At 53.6% G+C, this 20,255-nt stretch overlaps 2 protein-coding genes across 2 annotated transcripts; both read right to left on the bottom strand.

The window, feature by feature from the left end:
- Positions 1-6,547: 6,547 nt before the first annotated feature.
- On the bottom strand, positions 6,548-8,470 carry LOC135308363 (PHD finger protein 7-like). The gene is made up of 7 exons (XM_064433303.1): positions 8,378-8,470; positions 8,138-8,300; positions 7,945-8,051; positions 7,616-7,729; positions 7,350-7,468; positions 6,864-7,196; positions 6,548-6,618 (listed from the first exon to the last, which is right to left on the bottom strand). The coding sequence occupies exons 1-7, from the start codon at positions 8,464-8,466 to the stop codon at positions 6,548-6,550; spliced, it is 996 nt and encodes a 331-aa protein (XP_064289373.1). The 5' UTR covers positions 8,467-8,470.
- A 7,920-nt stretch (positions 8,471-16,390) lies between these two features.
- Positions 16,391-18,178, bottom strand: LOC135308362 (PHD finger protein 7-like). Its single transcript, XM_064433302.1, has 7 exons — positions 18,086-18,178; positions 17,846-18,008; positions 17,653-17,759; positions 17,324-17,437; positions 17,058-17,176; positions 16,572-16,904; positions 16,391-16,437 (listed from the first exon to the last, which is right to left on the bottom strand). The coding sequence occupies exons 1-7, from the start codon at positions 18,172-18,174 to the stop codon at positions 16,391-16,393; spliced, it is 972 nt and encodes a 323-aa protein (XP_064289372.1). The 5' UTR covers positions 18,175-18,178.
- Between the last annotated feature and the right edge of the window lie 2,077 nt (positions 18,179-20,255).

The raw sequence follows: 20,255 nt of genomic DNA, 5'->3' as shown, positions 1-20,255 counted from the left end.
GCACAGGCCCAGAGCCCCAAGGTGTGGGGCCCCTGTGGTTCCTGGGCAGCCACGTCCATGCCCTACCTTCTCCTGCCGTTGTCAGGTCACACTGACACACGGCCTGAGCGCGGCCTACCCATTTGGGGCCGTGCTCGCACGGGTCACAATGGCTACTCTGACATCAGCATCGTGCACTCACAATTGGGGCAGCCATGGCCTCAGGTCCCTGGCAACCACTTGTGGCAGCCCCCTTGGGAACCGAGGCTCTGAGATGGCTCCGAGCCTTTGGTCAGCAGGGAACCAGGGCAGGGACTCCTGCAGCAAGTGCAGGGTCAAATGCCAGGCCCTGGGGCAGCCATCGAGGGTGGGACTGTAGGCAGGAAGCTGCTGTTCAGACACTGCCACTGCAGGGCTCTGGCCCTGGCCATGGGAAATGTCTGCTCCTGCCCCTAGCAGTCAGTTGCCCACAGAGCATGTGCAGAGTCTCCGGCACTGCAGAGATTCGAACCCTCCTCTAGGTGATCCAACTTTTTCCTGCACCTGTCTGGAGAAGACTAAGATGAACATGATTTGATGCTGCTGCTGATCACCACTGGGAACAGGAGCTAAACCTGGAGACCACCACAGCTGCCTCCACACCTCACTTATCCCGTCATCCATCAATTAACAACTTTGACATTGCTTATAAATGGAAAAGTTATCATTAACCTCTTTAGAAGCGTCAGTGTTTATACTGGCTCAGTGGAAACACAGAAAACTCCATGAGAATTTTCAGTGCACATCTGACAGGAGAGCTTGCAACAGTCCTCGACTCGGAAGTCAAATGCAGGAGGATGCCTTTCCTCCAGTAAAGGAAGACTCCCAGTTTGGTCCATGCTTTCCTTCTAGCAAAAATATTTTTAAAAAATCAAGAAGAGAAGCACAAACAATTCTTGTCGATTTTTCTCATTCATGTCTCTGCAAACATGCTCCTGGAAATCCAGGTCCGTGACTTCTAGAACAATCAGCGGCATCCCGGGGAAACAGGGCAAGGGTTGACAAGCAGGGACACCCTGCACCTGCCTGATGCTGGGGCAGCAGGAGTTCATGCACTTTCCCGTCTCCATGGGAGAGCCACCTTGGGCGGAAGGCGATGCCTTCAGTGATCTAGGAGGGAGGCAGAGCCGGTGCAATGCCAGGGAATGCCTTTAGCCAGTGAAAGAGACGCTCCAAAGTTTCCCTCATTTTGCCTCACGACCGTCGCCAGAACGGAGACCGGGACCGCTGAAGACCCTGACTGGAGGTCTGGCCTGGCTGAGGTGGATGCTTGCCAAGGGATTGTTTGCAGCTGGGTCTGCACTGCAGCCATAGTTTCCTGCTTCCAGCAGGGCCTGCCAAGGAGCGACTCGCCCCCTATGCTTGCGCCTGCTTGGCAGCAATGGCCCATGAATTTCCCCACCTGTCAGCCAAATGAACTTTCAGGGGTAACTTTGGTGGTCCCCCATGGAAAACCTTTCATCTGTTTCACTATCACTGTGACAAAGGGAGATTGAAGCCCCCTCCCAAGGACTGAGACTGACACCCCTATTATCCTAAATGTGGCGGGAGGGGCTGGCCTGGTCAAAGCAAGATGCTTGCCCAGGTGTGGTTGTTGGCCCAAGAAAACAATGGCTCTCGTTCACTTCTGAGAACATGGACTTTCTGCACCCGTTCTCAGTACCCGTTCTCCCTCAACGATTTCAATAGACTTAGGCTTTATTGTATCTGTTTCTCCTCGGCAATTTCAAGACCTGTTTCTCCCCCTTGGCAAAGGACTATAATAGATCCCTGAGTTAACCAGGACATTGAGATCCTCCCTGACCGGAAAAGGCAAATTTCCCATTGACTGCACCACCAGGCTTTTGTCTCTACATTTGGTAGTTATACCTCCTTTCTCTGTCCCTCTCTCTCTCTTTATCTTTTATCTCTTTTCTAATCCCTATATTGCATTTGCTGTGGTCATTCAATAAAAGGTGAATTTGTTTTGACCAATACTGAAATCCCCTCCGTGTTGTTTTTGCACTCTGAGATCAGTTAATGAACCATCACGACCCCCCACTCGCTCCAGCGGATCCTGACACCCAGGAGGGAGGGAGGAGGCAGAGGGTAGAGTTGGGAAGCTGCATCCAGGGCTCTGCAGGGACCCTGGCAAGGGCTCCAAGTAGAAGGAGCCAGAAGAGCTTGGCCGGACAATCCCGAGCCATGGGCACTTTGTCCTCAGCGCCAGGAACCTGTTGGCTTCTCTAGGCCCTGGGCACTGCTCCGGTGCAGCTCCTGCGAGTTACACACAGACACAGAGCTGCCTGCTCTGTCTCAACCCTCTTCAGTACTGGACTCCAGGACACAGTAACACGTTGTCTTCAGTACACGATCCAATTATTAAAAGTCCTGCAGAGAAGCAGCTCACATTCAAAGCATACAGGCAAAAACCCCCAAACCCTGGTGCAAACCTTGAATTGACTCTAGAACCGTGTTCCTCCTCAGAAACACCGGCTAACGCTTTAGGCCAATGCTTTTTCCTGCTAGATCTTTGAAAGGATTTCAAAAGTTTTGTTGTTTGGCAACTTCTTCAAGCAACAAACAGGAAACATTTCTGATTTCTAAAAGAAGATTTATTGGTTTGTTTTCACTTTCCTTTTGGAATCCTTACGCTTCACCTGGCATTCCAGAAAATCATGAAAATCCAACATAATAGTAGGGGAATTTCCTAAATTCACTGTTTGTCGCAAAGACTTCCTTTGCATACACACGAAGAACGGGTCCTGTACCATAAGGAGAGGCGGTGCTTTCCCTGACTGGACATCACAAGATGACGTTATACACTCCACTATGCTGAAACATTTCTGTTGCCTGGTAATTACAAAGCCTCAAGCTCTTCTAGAGGCTTTCCCTGGTGCAACTTCATGAGGTCCCTCTCTGCTCAACTCTCGAGCCTGTCCAGCTCTCACGGAAGGGCAGCACAGCCTTGTGGAGCATCAGCCCCTGCTCCCGATTCTGTCCCATCAGCAAACGTGCTGAGGGAGCGCTCCGTACCTTCTGCCAGGTCACTGGGGAATAAGGCAAACAAGGCTGGCCCCAGCACGGCCCCCTGAGCTCACAGCTACCTGAGTTTGCAGCTCCACTGCGCACTTCTCTACCCCACTGTCCCTGAGCTGCCTCAGGAGTGCCACAAGGGAGGCAGGGACAAAGGCTTGCTGAAGTCCTGGCTGACAAGGGCCACCACTCAGCACTAGGACACTGCATCCTCCCCCAGCACTGAGGCCTGCTGAGGACTGAGCTCTCCGTTTCAACACACCCTGTAAATCAGACAGGCGGGGAGATTGCAGGCCGGTAACTGCATGAACACAGCAGTACCTTGCATCAGAGTTACCTAATCAGTCTCAAGAAAGGCACAGCCTTTGAGCCTGTCTTAAGACTATATATTCTACAAAATATAACAAGCAATTGTTCTGGAGGCCTGTGCAGGTTTTGGGGACTGTGTGTTTTCCCTTTTGTTGTTGTTTGCTTTGTTTCTAAATAACAAATTCACTGGATTCAGAAGAGAAAGCCCCAGATTCTTGAGGACCAAGAACCACAGGCACATACAAGCCAAACTCAACATTCCGGATGGTAACACCCGAAAGAAAGGCAGGAAAAAGTTCAAGATGCTACACGTACCTGAAAGGATCCAAACTGTCTAGGTAACCTGTCAAGTGACTAAGTTTTTGATAAGCTCTAAAAGTCCAGATTCCTATTAGCCAAATATCTGAAAGAAAAGTAAGCCAGAAATCTGCTTGACCTCTATTTTACCAGGACTTGCTCATGGGATTCTACCACTATTTTGGCCACAAGTAAGGGTGGCAAATTTTGCTTGAAAACATTCATAACTAGTCCAGGAAAGGTTCAGAAGGGAAAGAAATCCAAAAGGGGGTGAAGAAATTCTGTCCTACCTCTAAGGCGTTCATGATCGTCGGAGAAGAAGCAAACTCTAGCACTTTCTGTGTGTGGTAAAGAAAGAAACCCAGACAAGTACAAAGGGATTTTAGCATCCTAAATTGTACTTTGAAATTCCATGCGCATGACTTGAAACTGTAGTGCTTCAGAGACATTGTATACATTGAAAAACTTTATTCCCTAGTACCCAAATAGAGCTTTTGATTTTACAAAAGCCACTTTGAAAGTGAAAACTGACTGTGTCTTTGGCTTTTGGCCAAACTCCGTTTGGAGTTGGTCAAACCCAAATGACCCGGAAAATTTCTTGTGCTCTACTTCTCCTTTTCCACATTCAACTTCACAGCAAACAGGCTGCTGGGCGTTTTGACTCTGTGCAGCACAAATGGTTTTCCAAGATGACTTTCAGCGGCGTGCAATGTCAGTTTCCCACTTGCTGAGGGCTGCTGTTAATATTGCCACAGCATTCAGCTACTACCGCCAAGGAGACAACAAAGAGCAATGGAACTTGCATTTCTCAGTCCTTTTCAATTTCTGACATCTGGGGCTCCTCTTCACCCTCAGAACTGCTGTCTTGGACACGTCGATCCTCTTGCCACGTGACTTGTACCGGTTTTGTTGTTCCAAGTACGTAAGGCTCTGCGATAACAGCAGCAATAGAGAAAAAAAGCCAAAACCAGATTATTCCTCTGCTGGGCAGGAAAGATTCCTCCTTTCAAGAGAAATACACTGGAAAAGACAGATTTCAGAAGGACAGAATCGTCTCCTGCCAGAGTTTGTGAGCTGTATCTGTGCTTCAGGATTTTCCACTTAGTTCTCGGCATCCCTTATGTATTTTTCAACATTTATCATTGCATTCAGAAGACACTGAATACCTTCTGAATTCAGTACAAGTGTGGAGGGCTTCTTGCTTTGTGCTGTTGCATTGTGTTTTTTTAGGATTTTGGGTAAGTTCACAACATTTCTTTCTCTCCTGCACGAGTGGGACTCGATTTAATGTTGTTACATCTTCATTTCATAAAGCCTCATTTTATCTAGGATTGGGACACCCCAATGATGATGTGTCCTTCACTTTCCCTTTTCTAAAGGTCCAAGAATAGAATTCAGTAACAAACAGAATGCTCATGGTCCTTGAAGTCAGCTCCAGGATTGTGCTCCTCCCTCTACATTAACACACATTTCCTTTAAAATCTTGTCAGGTTCTAGGAAACTTAATATGACTGGTATGTTACCATTTTCCCTCTTTGAGGAATTCAGGGCATGACAACAAGCTTTTCTACCACTCTGCAAAGTACCCAATGCCTTCTCAAAGCATGCCTTCCTGAATTCCTGAAACACAAGCATCAGGTACCTCTCATGAATCTGCCTCAGCCTTGGCAAGCTGAAATGAAGCTCAAAATGCTGCTGCCTAATTCCTGACTTCTGCTGCTGAAAATCCCCTGGATCCTGACCTTCATTACACTCTATTGCCCTACAGTGCCTGCCAGAAGCTGTTCCTTAGCAATGGCACTGTTCAAAGGGTTCTGCTCTTACCTTCTTTGATGCCCAACTCGTCTGTGACTCCAGAGAAGGAAAACTTGAAAGCACTCCACTCCTGAGCTGCGTCCTTCTCAGGCAAAGGTCCCAAATGGTCATCTGGGCCAGAGTCCTGTGTGTCCTCTTTGTCCCAGGGTATTTCCACACTCTTTTCTGCTTTGTTCTTTGAAAGTCTAATCAAGTCTTTCAAATCAGCAGCAACATTGGAATTGTTTTCTTCAGACACTTGAGACAGTGTCTCACTCTCTTCTTTCTTCTTTCTTTTGGTCTTCCTGAAAGGAGATTGCTCAAATCTTGCAACCCAGCACATGTCCTTTCCAAAGACAGCTTCTGCAAGAGCCTCCTTGCTCTGAACGTCTCCCTAACCGGATCCAAGCCCATTAAGGAGTGGTTCACTTTCAAGGCTAAGCAGTGGGGAAACATCTGAGGCTGGAGTCTAAAGGCAGGAGCAAGAGTCCTTTTCCATTAGCCACATCGTTAAGGGACTTGTCACTGAATACAGGGTTACACAGAAATCAAGGTATTTAGCACAGACCTCTTTCCTGCCGGTAGAAATGTCAAGAGCTAACAGGGTTTTCTCACAGACCTGCAAATCTCAGGGGCCCTGTGCTGACCGTTCTCACCTTCACTTCCGGCAGCGAACCCATGGACTAGAAAGAAAAGATGGCGCTACGTGCTGCTGTAGGAGGTGCCACTTGAGGCCCGATGTCGATGGCGGGAGCGGCTGCTCCTGCGGGACGTCCCCGACGGTGTCCCCCTGCGCCTTGGACTCTCAGCACGCGCTGCTGTCCTCCTGCTGCTGTCCTGGCCACTCCTGGACTGCACAGGTGGATCTGAGGCCCGGCGCTGCAGGCGGGAGCGGCGGTGTCTGGGGGACATCCCTGACAATGCCTCCCTTTGCCTGGGCCTCTCAGCCCTCGGCCCTGTCCTGCTGCTGCTGTCACGCCGACAACTGGACCGGACACGTTGACTCTGGGCCCGACCCTGCTTCCGGGAGCGGCGGCGTCTGGGAGATGTCCGTGGAGCCATCTCCCTTAGCCCGGATCTCTCAGCTCTCGCTCCTATCCTGCTGCTGCTGCTGTCACGCCTGGACCGGACACGTGGACTCTGGGCCCGACCCTGCTGCCGGCAGTGGCTGTGTCTGGGGGATGTCTGTGGAAGAGTCACCTTTTGCCTGGGTCTCTCACCCCTCAGCCGTGTCCTGCTGCTGCTGCTGTCACGCCGACTCCTGGACCGGACACGTGGACTCTGAGCTCCCACTTGCTGCTGGGAGTGGCTGTGTCTGGAGGATGTCTGTGGAGGTGTCGCCCTTTGCCGCGGCCTCTCAGCCCTTGATGTTGTCCTGCTGCTCCTGTCACAGCGACTCCTCGATCGGACGGGCTGATTTGGGTCCTGACCTTGCGGGCCAGAGCTGTTTCGCCTGCGGTCAGGCCCAGCACGTCTGGAATGGAGCCTGTCCTCAGGGTCCGGGGAGCTGCTGTATGTTGGCCTTGATCTGCTGGGGCTGCTGGTGTCCAGCAAGGAAGATGGCAGTGACTGCTGTGATGCTGGCTGTTGCTGGCTGTTTTGGCTGCTGGTCTCTGGAGATGGAGACGGGGAAGCCAGCCCCGATGGCACCGGCGTGCCGGAGCTGGGCCTGATGTCCTGGGATTCTGAGGAGCCATGAGCAGATTCCTGTCCTGACTGTCTGGCCAGGCTGGGGCCACTGAGCTCTGGCTCATCCCTGGAGGCTGTAAGGGCAAGCAGGAATGTCAAAGGCCCCCCAGGCCCAAGGCAGGCCAGGCCAGAGCAGTACCCCTATGCCTTCAGGAGCACATGGGCTCTGCCAAGGCCAGCCTGGGCACTGCCCCCAGCCCAGGGACACCGGGGGCTTTGACTCATACACGTTCCAAGACCAGCACAGCTGTCACACTCCCATATGTATGTCTTTTTTCTCAGGCCAGAGCAGCGCCTGTGGGTGCCCTCAGCAGCACAGGAGGAGCACAGGAGCAATTGCCAGGGCCTGGGGAGGCAAAGAGGCTTATGGCACTGAGGACAAAGTGTCCCAGCATGTGGTTGTCTGGCTAAGCTCTTGCAAGTTCTTGCCTCTTTGAGCCCTTGCCGAGATATGGTTTCCCTGCAGAGCCCCGGGTGCAGCTTCCCAACTTACCCCTCATGCTCTGCCTCCTCCCTGCCTCCAGGGTAAAGGCATTCCCTGGCATTGCACATGCTGTGCCTCTCTCCTAGATAAGCAAAGGCATCGTTGTCCTCCCATGTTGGCTGTCTGATGCAGAAAGGAAAACCTGATGAGTTTCTGCTGCCCTCTCCTCATGGAGGTCCAGGGTGTCCCTGCTTTTCCTCCAGCGCTTTTCCAAGTTGTGTGTGAAGCTGAAGCCCAGAGTCATGGGACAGGGCAGGGCCAGGACTGCTGGGGCACGGCCTGGCACAACACAGCATTTGCAGCCTCCTGTCTTGTGAGCCAGGCAGAAGGACACCAACCTGAAGGGGACTCTGATCCCCATGAAGAACATTTCAACAGCGAATTCCCCGCTGTCTCTGCAGAGGGGGCACTGGAAGAATAAAGCACCAGCGCGCATGGCCTGTCCCTGCAGGGCAAACACATGCAGTGTGAGCCAGGCCCTGGTGCTGCTGAGCACCTGCTGTGCCCCAGGACTGAGGGGAGGGATCCGACCTGGATGCAGTCCCTGTGGAACCAGGCTCTTTTACACGTTGGGCACACCATGGTTTCAAAGGTCTTTCTATCCTCCACAGGCTCCATGCAGATGAGGCAATCGGTGCCCGGCTCTGGAGTCGCCTGCACCTCCTGCTCTGGACGGTGCTCGGGGCAGTAGGAGCTGGGGGAAAAATAGATGAGCACAGTGAGAAGTGCTGGATCCCTGGCCAGTGGTGGCCAGAAGCGGAGAGGAGGTACCTGTATGGAGTGATGTACTGATTGACGCAGCCACCCTCCTTGGCGCAGGGCAGGTGGAACCATCTCTCGCAGTCCTCCTTGCAGCACATGATGGTTGCCCCGCTCTGGCCACAGACGCAGCAGCGCTGGAAAGAGCCAAGCAGCCCCATCAGCAGCAGCCTCGGGGCCTCCCCTGGCAGCCCCGCGGCTCCGGGCAGGGCGCAGGATGCGGCCACTGCTGGGTCCCAGCCCACAGAGCCGCCTGGGGGAGGAGGGAGGAGGCTCCTGTGCCAGAGCCTCTGTGCCAGAGCTGCTGGGAGCCAGACTTTGTCCCAGTACCGGCTGTTGGGCCGGCCTTGCTTTGCTGCAGCCTGGGCTAAGCTATGGCAAACCTCGCCTGGCACAAATCTCCCTGCTCTTGTCAGGCTCTCACCTTCTGTGCCGCCCGCCACACTGCAATTTGGATATCTCGAGGCAGAAAGCCCATGAGTCCAACAGGATGGTCCTCTTGGCGAAAAAGCAGAGTGGCGAAAAACTGCAGCAAAGGGGAGGAGCTGATGAGGAGAGAGTGGCAGGAACTGCCCATTGCAGTGGTGGAGGGAGCACCCGCAGCCACGCACCAGGCAAAAGACGTGGGCACAGAGCCTGCACTTCTCCACTTTGTCACCACAGGCGTCCGGGTCAGCCTCCACACGGCGACACAGCATGCATGCTGCAGGGGACAGAGCCAGTGGCAGCTGGCATGAGCACCTCTGCGGGGCTCTTAGCCTGCAGCAGCATCGGCCCCAAGGGCTGCTCTGTCCCTGCCTGCCTGCCTGCCTGCCTGAGGGGCAGGGCTGGAGGCCTTGCAGAGCAGGGGCCATTGCGGGCACGGCTGTCCCAGGAGCTGCCCCCTGGCCCAGCTGGGACCCACACGGGGAGGAGGGAGGCTTCCAGCCCCGGCATGGCTGAGCAGCTCCTGCCTCCCCCTGCCTCTGCTCCGGGCCCCACACTGCCTGCCACAGGAGTCCCTGGGCCAGGCTGTGCTAGGCCTGCTTTGCCCTCACCTGGCTCCCTGTCACCAGGGCCTTCCTGCTTCCTGTCAGACATGGCACGTGTCAGGTGTCAGTCGCTGTCCAGGAGTGCCAAGGTCTGCTCTAGCTTTTGGTCCTCTCTGTCTGCTGGAGAAAGCAGAGTGTGTGGGGAGTTGGCAGAACAGGCCCAGAGCCACGAGGGCACTACTCCCTGCTCAGCCCTGCGTGAGCCCTCCTCCTGTCCGCCTTCTCCTCCTGACAATCACGTCAAGGAACACCGCAGTTCTCCTCTGGATGTTCCTCATCTGATTCTGGGAAGGGAGAGGCAGGTGAGCCTGCAGCACAGGCCCAGAGCCCCAAGGTGTGGGGCCCCTGTGGTTCCTGGGCAGCCACGTCCATGCCCTACCTTCTCCTGCCGTTGTCAGGTCACACTGACACACGGCCTGAGCGCGGCCTACCCATTTGGGGCCGTGCTCGCACGGGTCACAATGGCTACTCTGACATCAGCATCGTGCACTCACAATTGGGGCAGCCATGGCCTCAGGTCCCTGGCAACCACTTGTGGCAGCCCCCTTGGGAACCGAGGCTCTGAGATGGCTCCGAGCCTTTGGTCAGCAGGGAACCAGGGCAGGGACTCCTGCAGCAAGTGCAGGGTCAAATGCCAGGCCCTGGGGCAGCCATCGAGGGTGGGACTGTAGGCAGGAAGCTGCTGTTCAGACACTGCCACTGCAGGGCTCTGGCCCTGGCCATGGGAAATGTCTGCTCCTGCCCCTAGCAGTCAGTTGCCCACAGAGCATGTGCAGAGTCTCCGGCACTGCAGAGATTCGAACCCTCCTCTAGGTGATCCAACTTTTTCCTGCACCTGTCTGGAGAAGACTAAGATGAACATGATTTGATGCTGCTGCTGATCACCACTGGGAACAGGAGCTAAACCTGGAGACCACCACAGCTGCCTCCACACCTCACTTATCCCGTCATCCATCAATTAACAACTTTGACATTGCTTATAAATGGAAAAGTTATCATTAACCTCTTTAGAAGCGTCAGTGTTTATACTGGCTCAGTGGAAACACAGAAAACTCCATGAGAATTTTCAGTGCACATCTGACAGGAGAGCTTGCAACAGTCCTCGACTCGGAAGTCAAATGCAGGAGGATGCCTTTCCTCCAGTAAAGGAAGACTCCCAGTTTGGTCCATGCTTTCCTTCTAGCAAAAATATTTTTAAAAAATCAAGAAGAGAAGCACAAACAATTCTTGTCGATTTTTCTCATTCATGTCTCTGCAAACATGCTCCTGGAAATCCAGGTCCGTGACTTCTAGAACAATCAGCGGCATCCCGGGGAAACAGGGCAAGGGTTGACAAGCAGGGACACCCTGCACCTGCCTGATGCTGGGGCAGCAGGAGTTCATGCACTTTCCCGTCTCCATGGGAGAGCCACCTTGGGCGGAAGGCGATGCCTTCAGTGATCTAGGAGGGAGGCAGAGCCGGTGCAATGCCAGGGAATGCCTTTAGCCAGTGAAAGAGACGCTCCAAAGTTTCCCTCATTTTGCCTCACGACCGTCGCCAGAACGGAGACCGGGACCGCTGAAGACCCTGACTGGAGGTCTGGCCTGGCTGAGGTGGATGCTTGCCAAGGGATTGTTTGCAGCTGGGTCTGCACTGCAGCCATAGTTTCCTGCTTCCAGCAGGGCCTGCCAAGGAGCGACTCGCCCCCTATGCTTGCGCCTGCTTGGCAGCAATGGCCCATGAATTTCCCCATCTGTCGGCCAAATGAACTTTCAGGGGTAACTTTGGTGGTCCCCCATGGAAAACCTTTCATCTGTTTCACTATCACTGTGACAAAGGGAGATTGAAGCCCCCTCCCAAGGACTGAGACTGACACCCCTATTATCCTAAACGTGGCGGGAGGGGCTGGCCTGGTCAAAGCAAGATGCTTGCCCAGGTGTGGTTGTTGGCCCAAGAAAACAATGGCTCTCGTTCACTTCTGAGAACATGGACTTTCTGCACCCGTTCTCAGTACCCGTTCTCCCTCAACGATTTCAATAGACTTAGGCTTTATTGTATCTGTTTCTCCTCGGCAATTTCAAGACCTGTTTCTCCCCCCAGGCAAAGGACTATAATAGATCCCTGAGTTAACCAGGACATTGAGATCCTCCCTGACCGGAAAAGGCAAATTTCCCATTGACTGCACCACCAGGCTTTTGTCTCTACATTTGGTAGTTATACCTCCTTTCTCTGTCCCTCTCTCTCTCTTTATCTTTTATCTCTTTTCTAATCCCTATATTGCATTTGCTGTGGTCATTCAATAAAAGGTGAATTTGTTTTGACCAATACTGAAATCCCCTCCGTGTTGTTTTTGCACTCTGAGATCAGTTAATGAACCATCACGACCCCCCACTCGCTCCAGCGGATCCTGACACCCAGGAGGGAGGGAGGAGGCAGAGGGTAGAGTTGGGAAGCTGCATCCAGGGCTCTGCAGGGACCCTGGCAAGGGCTCCAAGTAGAAGGAGCCAGAAGAGCTTGGCCGGACAATCCCGAGCCATGGGCACTTTGTCCTCAGCGCCAGGAACCTGTTGGCTTCTCTAGGCCCTGGGCACTGCTCCGGTGCAGCTCCTGCGAGTTACACACAGACACAGAGCTGCCTGCTCTGTCTCAACCCTCTTCAGTACTGGACTCCAGGACACAGTAACACGTTGTCTTCAGTACACGATCCAATTATTAAAAGTCCTGCAGAGAAGCAGCTCACATTCAAAGCATACAGGCAAAAACCCCCAAACCCTGGTGCAAACCTTGAATTGACTCTAGAACCGTGTTCCTCCTCAGAAACACCGGCTAACGCTTTAGGCCAATGCTTTTTCCTGCTAGATCTTTGAAAGGATTTCAAAAGTTTTGTTGTTTGGCAACTTCTTCAAGCAACAAACAGGAAACATTTCTGATTTCTAAAAGAAGATTTATTGGTTTGTTTTCACTTTCCTTTTGGAATCCTTACGCTTCACCTGGCATTCCAGAAAATCATGAAAATCCAACATAATAGTAGGGGAATTTCCTAAATTCACTGTTTGTCGCAAAGACTTCCTTTGCATACACACGAAGAACGGGTCCTGTACCATAAGGAGAGGCGGTGCTTTCCCTGACTGGACATCACAAGATGACGTTATACACTCCACTATGCTGAAACATTTCTGTTGCCTGGTAATTACAAAGCCTCAAGCTCTTCTAGAGGCTTTCCCTGGTGCAAGTTCATGAGGTCCCTCTCTGCTCAACTCTCGAGCCTGTCCAGCTCTCACGGAAGGGCAGCACAGCCTTGTGGAGCATCAGCCCCTGCTCCCGATTCTGTCCCATCAGCAAACGTGCTGAGGGAGCGCTCCGTACCTTCTGCCAGGTCACTGGGGAATAAGGCAAACAAGGCTGGCCCCAGCACGGCCCCCTGAGCTCACAGCTACCTGAGTTTGCAGCTCCACTGCGCACTTCTCTACCCCACTGTCCCTGAGCTGCCTCAGGAGTGCCACAAGGGAGGCAGGGACAAAGGCTTGCTGAAGTCCTGGCTGACAAGGGCCACCACTCAGCACTAGGACACTGCATCCTCCCCCAGCACTGAGGCCTGCTGAGGACTGAGCTCTCCGTTTCAACACACCCTGTAAATCAGACAGGCGGGGAGATTGCAGGCCGGTAACTGCATGAACACAGCAGTACCTTGCATCAGAGTTACCTAATCAGTCTCAAGAAAGGCACAGCCTTTGAGCCTGTCTTAAGACTATATATTCTACAAAATATAACAAGCAATTGTTCTGGAGGCCTGTGCAGGTTTTGGGGACTGTGTGTTTTCCCTTTTGTTGTTGTTTGCTTTGTTTCTAAATAACAAATTCACTGGATTCAGAAGAGAAAGCCCCAGATTCTTGAGGACCAAGAACCACAGGCACATACAAGCCAAACTCAACATTCCGGATGGTAACACCCGAAAGAAAGGCAGGAAAAAGTTCAAGATGCTACACGTACCTGAAAGGATCCAAACTGTCTAGGTAACCTGTCAAGTGACTAAGTTTTTGATAAGCTCTAAAAGTCCAGATTCCTATTAGCCAAATATCTGAAAGAAAAGTAAGCCAGAAATCTGCTTGACCTCTATTTTACCAGGACTTGCTCATGGGATTCTACCACTATTTTGGCCACAAGTAAGGGTGGCAAATTTTGCTTGAAAACATTCATAACTAGTCCAGGAAAGGTTCAGAAGGGAAAGAAATCCAAAAGGGGGTGAAGAAATTCTGTCCTACCTCTAAGGCGTTCATGATCGTCGGAGAAGAAGCAAACTCTAGCACTTTCTGTGTGTGGTAAAGAAAGAAACCCAGACAAGTACAAAGGGATTTTAGCATCCTAAATTGTACTTTGAAATTCCATGCGCATGACTTGAAACTGTAGTGCTTCAGAGACATTGTATACATTGAAAAACTTTATTCCCTAGTACCCAAATAGAGCTTTTGATTTTACAAAAGCCACTTTGAAAGTGAAAACTGACTGTGTCTTTGGCTTTTGGCCAAACTCCGTTTGGAGTTGGTCAAACCCAAATGACCCGGAAAATTTCTTGTGCTCTACTTCTCCTTTTCCACATTCAACTTCACAGCAAACAGGCTGCTGGGCGTTTTGACTCTGTGCAGCACAAATGGTTTTCCAAGATGACTTTCAGCGGCGTGCAATGTCAGTTTCCCACTTGCTGAGGGCTGCTGTTAATATTGCCACAGCATTCAGCTACTACCGCCAAGGAGACAACAAAGAGCAATGGAACTTGCATTTCTCAGTCCTTTTCAATTTCTGACATCTGGGGCTCCTCTTCACCCTCAGAACTGCTGTCTTGGACACGTCGATCCTCTTGCCACGTGACTTGTACCGGTTTTGTTGTTCCAAGTACGTAAGGCTCTGCGATAACAGCAGCAATAGAGAAAAAAAGCCAAAACCAGATTATTCCTCTGCTGGGCAGGAAAGATTCCTCCTTTCAAGAGAAATACACTGGAAAAGACAGATTTCAGAAGGACAGAATCGTCTCCTGCCAGAGTTTGTGAGCTGTATCTGTGCTTCAGGATTTTCCACTTAGTTCTCGGCATCCCTTATGTATTTTTCAACATTTATCATTGCATTCAGAAGACACTGAATACCTTCTGAATTCAGTACAAGTGTGGAGGGCTTCTTGCTTTGTGCTGTTGCATTGTGTTTTTTAGGATTTTGGGTAAGTTCACAACATTTCTTTCTCTCCTGCACGAGTGGGACTCGATTTAATGTTGTTACATCTTCATTTCATAAAGCCTCATTTTATCTAGGATTGGGACACCCCAATGATGATGTGTCCTTCACTTTCCCTTTTCTAAAGGTCCAAGAATAGAATTCAGTAACAAACAGAATGCTCATGGTCCTTGAAGTCAGCTCCAGGATTGTGCTCCTCCCTCTACATTAACACACATTTCCTTTAAAATCTTGTCAGGTTCTAGGAAACTTAATATGACTGGTATGTTACCATTTTCCCTCTTTGAGGAATTCAGGGCATGACAACAAGCTTTTCTACCACTCTGCAAAGTACCCAATGCCTTCTCAAAGCATGCCTTCCTGAATTCCTGAAACACAAGCATCAGGTACCTCTCATGAATCTGCCTCAGCCTTGGCAAGCTGAAATGAAGCTCAAAATGCTGCTGCCTAATTCCTGACTTCTGCTGCTGAAAATCCCCTGGATCCTGACCTTCATTACACTCTATTGCCCTACAGTGCCTGCCAGAAGCTGTTCCTTAGCAATGGCACTGTTCAAAGGGTTCTGCTCTTACCTTCTTTGATGCCCAACTCGTCTGTGACTCCAGAGAAGGAAAACTTGAAAGCCCTCCACTCCTGAGCTGCGTCCTTCTCAGGCAAAGGTCCCAAATGGTCATCTGGGCCAGAGTCCTGTGTGTCCTCTTTGTCCCAGGGTATTTCCACACTCTTTTCTGCTTTGTTCTTTGAAAGTCTAATCAAGTCTTTCAAATCAGCAGCAACATTGGAATTGTTTTCTTCAGACACTTGAGACAGTGTCTCACTCTCTTCTTTCTTCTTTCTTTTGGTCTTCCTGAAAGGAGATTGCTCAAATCTTGCAACCCAGCACATGTCCTTTCCAAAGACAGCTTCTGCAAGAGCCTCCTTGCTCTGAACGTCTCCCTAACCGGATCCAAGCCCATTAAGGAGTGGTTCACTTTCAAGGCTAAGCAGTGGGGAAACATCTGAGGCTGGAGTCTAAAGGCAGGAGCAAGAGTCCTTTTCCATTAGCCACATCGTTAAGGGACTTGTCACTGAATACAGGGTTACACAGAAATCAAGGTATTTAGCACAGACCTCTTTCCTGCCGGTAGAAATGTCAAGAGCTAACAGGGTTTTCTCACAGACCTGCAAATCTCAGGGGCCCTGTGCTGACCGTTCTCACCTTCACTTCCGGCAGCGAACCCATGGACTAGAAAGAAAAGATGGCGCTACGTGCTGCTGTAGGAGGTGCCACTTGAGGCCCGATGTCGATGGCGGGAGCGGCTGCTCCTGCGGGACGTCCCCGACGGTGTCCCCCTGCGCCTTGGACTCTCAGCACGCGCTGCTGTCCTCCTGCTGCTGTCCTGGCCACTCCTGGACTGCACAGGTGGATCTGAGGCCCGGCGCTGCAGGCGGGAGCGGCGGTGTCTGGGGGACATCCCTGACAATGCCTCCCTTTGCCTGGGCCTCTCAGCCCTCGGCCCTGTCCTGCTGCTGCTGTCACGCCGACAACTGGACCGGACACGTTGACTCTGGGCCCGACCCTGCTTCCGGGAGCGGCGGCGTCTGGGAGATGTCCGTGGAGCCATCTCCCTTAGCCCGGATCTCTCAGCTCTCACTCCTATCCTGCTGCTGCTGCTGTCACGCCTGGACCGGACACGTGGACTCTGGGCCCGACCCTGCTGCCGGCAGCGGCTGTGTCTGGGGGATGTCTGTGGAAGAGTCACCTTTTGCCTGGGTCTCTCACCCCTCAGCCGTGTCCTGCTGCTGCTGCTGTCACGCCGACTCCTGGACCGGACACGTGGACTCTGAGCTCCCACTTGCTGCCGGGAGCGGCTGTGTGTGGAGGATGTCTGTGGAGGTGTCGCCCTTTGCCGCGGCCTCTCAGCCCTTGATGTTGTCCTGCTGCTCCTGTCACAGCGACTCCTCGATCGGACGGGCTGATTTGGGTCCTGACCTTGCGGGCCAGAGCTGTTTCGCCTGCGGTCAGGCCCAGCACGTCTGGAATGGAGCCTGTCCTCAGGGTCCGGGGAGCTGCTGTATGTTGGCCTTGATCTGCTGGGGCTGCTGGTGTCCAGCAAGGAAGATGGCAGTGACTGCTGTGATGCTGGCTGTTGCTGGCTGTTTTGGCTGCTGGTCTCTGGAGATGGAGACGGGGAAGCCAGCCCCGATGGCACCGGCGTGCCGGAGCTGGGCCTGATGTCCTGGGATTCTGAGGAGCCATGAGCAGATTCCTGTCCTGACTGTCTGGCCAGGCTGGGGCCACTGAGCTCTGGCTCATCCCTGGAGGCTGTAAGGGCAAGCAGGAATGTCAAAGGCCCCCCAGGCCCAAGGCAGGCCAGGCCAGAGCAGTACCCCTATGCCTTCAGGAGCACATGGGCTCTGCCAAGGCCAGCCTGGGCACTGCCCCCAGCCCAGGGACACCGGGGGCTTTGACTCATACACGTTCCAAGACCAGCACAGCTGTCACACTCCCATATGTATGTCTTTTTTCTCAGGCCAGAGCAGCGCCTGTGGGTGCCCTCAGCAGCACAGGAGGAGCACAGGAGCAATTGCCAGGGCCTGGGGAGGCAAAGAGGCTTATGGCACTGAGGACAAAGTGTCCCAGCATGTGGTTGTCTGGCTAAGCTCTTGCAAGTTCTTGCCTCTTTGAGCCCTTGCCGAGATATGGTTTCCCTGCAGAGCCCCGGGTGCAGCTTCCCAACTTACCCCTCATGCTCTGCCTCCTCCCTGCCTCCAGGGTAAAGGCATTCCCTGGCATTGCACATGCTGTGCCTCTCTCCTAGATAAGCAAAGGCATCGTTGTCCTCCCATGTTGGCTGTCTGATGCAGAAAGGAAAACCTGATGAGTTTCTGCTGCCCTCTCCTCATGGAGGTCCAGGGTGTCCCTGCTTTTCCTCCAGCGCTTTTCCAAGTTGTGTGTGAAGCTGAAGCCCAGAGTCATGGGACAGGGCAGGGCCAGGACTGCTGGGGCACGGCCTGGCACAACACAGCATTTGCAGCCTCCTGTCTTGTGAGCCAGGCAGAAGGACACCAACCTGAAGGGGACTCTGATCCCCATGAAGAACATTTCAACAGCGAATTCCCCGCTGTCTCTGCAGAGGGGGCACTGGAAGAATAAAGCACCAGCGCGCATGGCCTGTCCCTGCAGGGCAAACACATGCAGTGTGAGCCAGGCCCTGGTGCTGCTGAGCACCTGCTGTGCCCCAGGACTGAGGGGAGGGATCCGACCTGGATGCAGTCCCTGTGGAACCAGGCTCTTTTACACGTTGGGCACACCATGGTTTCAAAGGTCTTTCTATCCTCCACAGGCTCCATGCAGATGAGGCAATCGGTGCCCGGCTCTGGAGTCGCCTGCACCTCCTGCTCTGGACGGTGCTCGGGGCAGTAGGAGCTGGGGGAAAAATAGATGAGCACAGTGAGAAGTGCTGGATCCCTGGCCAGTGGTGGCCAGAAGCGGAGAGGAGGTACCTGTATGGAGTGATGTACTGATTGACGCAGCCACCCTCCTTGGCGCAGGGCAGGTGGAACCATCTCTCGCAGTCCTCCTTGCAGCACATGATGGTTGCCCCGCTCTGGCCACAGACGCAGCAGCGCTGGAAAGAGCCAAGCAGCCCCATCAGCAGCAGCCTCGGGGCCTCCCCTGGCAGCCCCGTGGCTCTGGGCAGGGCGCAGGATGCGGCCACTGCTGGGTCCCAGCCCACAGAGCCGCCTGGGGGAGGAGGGAGGAGGCTCCTGTGCCAGAGCCTCTGTGCCAGAGCTGCTGGGAGCCAGACTTTGTCCCAGTACCGGCTGTTGGGCCGGCCTTGCTTTGCTGCAGCCTGGGCTAAGCTATGGCAAACCTCGCCTGGCACAAATCTCCCTGCTCTTGTCAGGCTCTCACCTTCTGTGCCGCCCGCCACACTGCAATTTGGATATCTCGAGGCAGAAAGCCCATGAGTCCAACAGGATGGTCCTCTTGGCGAAAAAGCAGAGTGGCGAAAAACTGCAGCAAAGGGGAGGAGCTGATGAGGAGAGAGTGGCAGGAACTGCCCATTGCAGTGGTGGAGGGAGCACCCGCAGCCACGCACCAGGCAAAAGACGTGGGCACAGAGCCTGCACTTCTCCACTTTGTCACCACAGGCGTCCGGGTCAGCCTCCACACGGCGACACAGCATGCATGCTGCAGGGGACAGAGCCAGTGGCAGCTGGCATGAGCACCTCTGCGGGGCTCTTAGCCTGCAGCAGCATCGGCCCCAAGGGCTGCTCTGTCCCTGCCTGCCTGCCTGCCTGCCTGAGGGGCAGGGCTGGAGGCCTTGCAGAGCAGGGGCCATTGCGGGCACGGCTGTCCCAGGAGCTGCCCCCTGGCCCAGCTGGGACCCACACAGGGAGGAGGGAGGCTTCCAGCCCCGGCATGGCTGAGCAGCTCCTGCCTCCCCCTGCCTCTGCTCTGGGCCCCACACTGCCTGCCACAAGAGCCCCTGGGCCAGGCTGTGCTAGGCCTGCTTTGCCCTCACCTGGCTCCCTGTCACCAGGGCCTTCCTGCTTCCTGTCAGACATGGCACGTGTCAGGTGTCAGTCGCTGTCCAGGAGTGCCAAGGTCTGCTCTAGCTTTTGGTCCTCTCTGTCTGCTGGAGAAAGCAGAGTGTGTGGGGAGTTGGCAGAACAGGCCCAGAGCCACGAGGGCACTACTCCCTGCTCAGCCCTGCGTGAGCCCTCCTCCTGTCCGCCTTCTCCTCCTGACAATCACGTCAAGGAACACCGCAGTTCTCCTCTGGATGTTCCTCATCTGATTCTGGGAAGGGAGAGGCAGGTGAGCCTGCAGCACAGGCCCAGAGCCCCAAGGTGTGGGGCCCCTGTGGTTCCTGGGCAGCCACGTCCATGCCCTACCTTCTCCTGCCGTTGTCAGGTCACACTGACACACGGCCTGAGCGCGGCCTACCCATTTGGGGCCGTGCTCGCACGGGTCACAATGGCTACTCTGACATCAGCATCGTGCACTCACAATTGGGGCAGCCATGGCCTCAGGTCCCTGGCAACCACTTGTGGCAGCCCCCTTGGGAACCGAGGCTCTGAGATGGCTCCGAGCCTTTGGTCCGCGGGGAACCAGGGCAGGGACTCCTGCAGCAAGTGCAGGGTCAAATGCCAGGCCCTGGGGCAGCCATCGAGGGTGGGACTGTAGGCAGGAAGCTGCTGTTCAGGCACTGCCACTGCAGGGCTCTGGCCCTGGCCATGGGAAATCTCTGCTCCTGCCCCTGGCAGTCGGTTGCCCAGAGAGCCGGTGCAGAGTCTCCTGCACTCCAGAGATTCAGACCCTCCTCTGGGGGATCCAACTTTTTCCTGCACCTGTTTGGAGAAGACTAAGATGAACATGATTTGATGCTGCTGCTGATCACCACTGGGAACAGGAGCTAAACCTGGAGACCACCACAGCTGCCTCCACACCTCACTTATCCCGTCATCCATCAATTAACAACTTTGACATTGCTTATAAATGGAAAAGTTATCATTAACCTCTTTAGAAGCGTCAGTGTTTATACTGGCTCAGTGGAAACACAGAAAACTCCATGAGAATTTTCAGTGTACATCTGACAGGAGAGCTTGCAACAGTCCTCGACTCGGAAGTCAAATGCAGGAGGATGCCTTTCCTCCAGTAAAGGAA

This window comes from Passer domesticus, chromosome 9 (genome assembly GCF_036417665.1).
Source record: "Passer domesticus isolate bPasDom1 chromosome 9, bPasDom1.hap1, whole genome shotgun sequence".
Lineage (NCBI taxonomy): Eukaryota > Metazoa > Chordata > Aves > Passeriformes > Passeridae > Passer > Passer domesticus.
The sequence above is the reverse complement of the archived record's forward strand: the minus strand, read 5'-3'. Positions and strand labels throughout refer to the sequence as shown.

Coding starts and splice junctions, on each gene's coding strand:
- LOC135308363 (XM_064433303.1), bottom strand. CDS start 8,466: ATGTGCTGCAAGGAGGACTGCGAGAGATGGTTCCACCTGCCCTGCGCC. Junction 7,730..7,944: donor GGGATCAGAGTCCCCTTCAG/GTTGGTGTCCTT, acceptor TTTCTGCATCAG/ACAGCCAACATGGGAGGACA. Junction 7,197..7,349: donor CTGTGCTGGTCTTGGAACGT/GTATGAGTCAAA, acceptor TTGCCCTTACAG/CCTCCAGGGATGAGCCAGAG.
- LOC135308362 (XM_064433302.1), bottom strand. CDS start 18,174: ATGTGCTGCAAGGAGGACTGCGAGAGATGGTTCCACCTGCCCTGCGCC. Junction 17,760..17,845: donor TCCACAGGGACTGCATCCAG/GTCGGATCCCTC, acceptor TTTGCCCTGCAG/GGACAGGCCATGCGCGCTGG. Junction 16,438..16,571: donor AAACAGCTCTGGCCCGCAAG/GTCAGGACCCAA, acceptor CGCTCCCGGCAG/CAAGTGGGAGCTCAGAGTCC.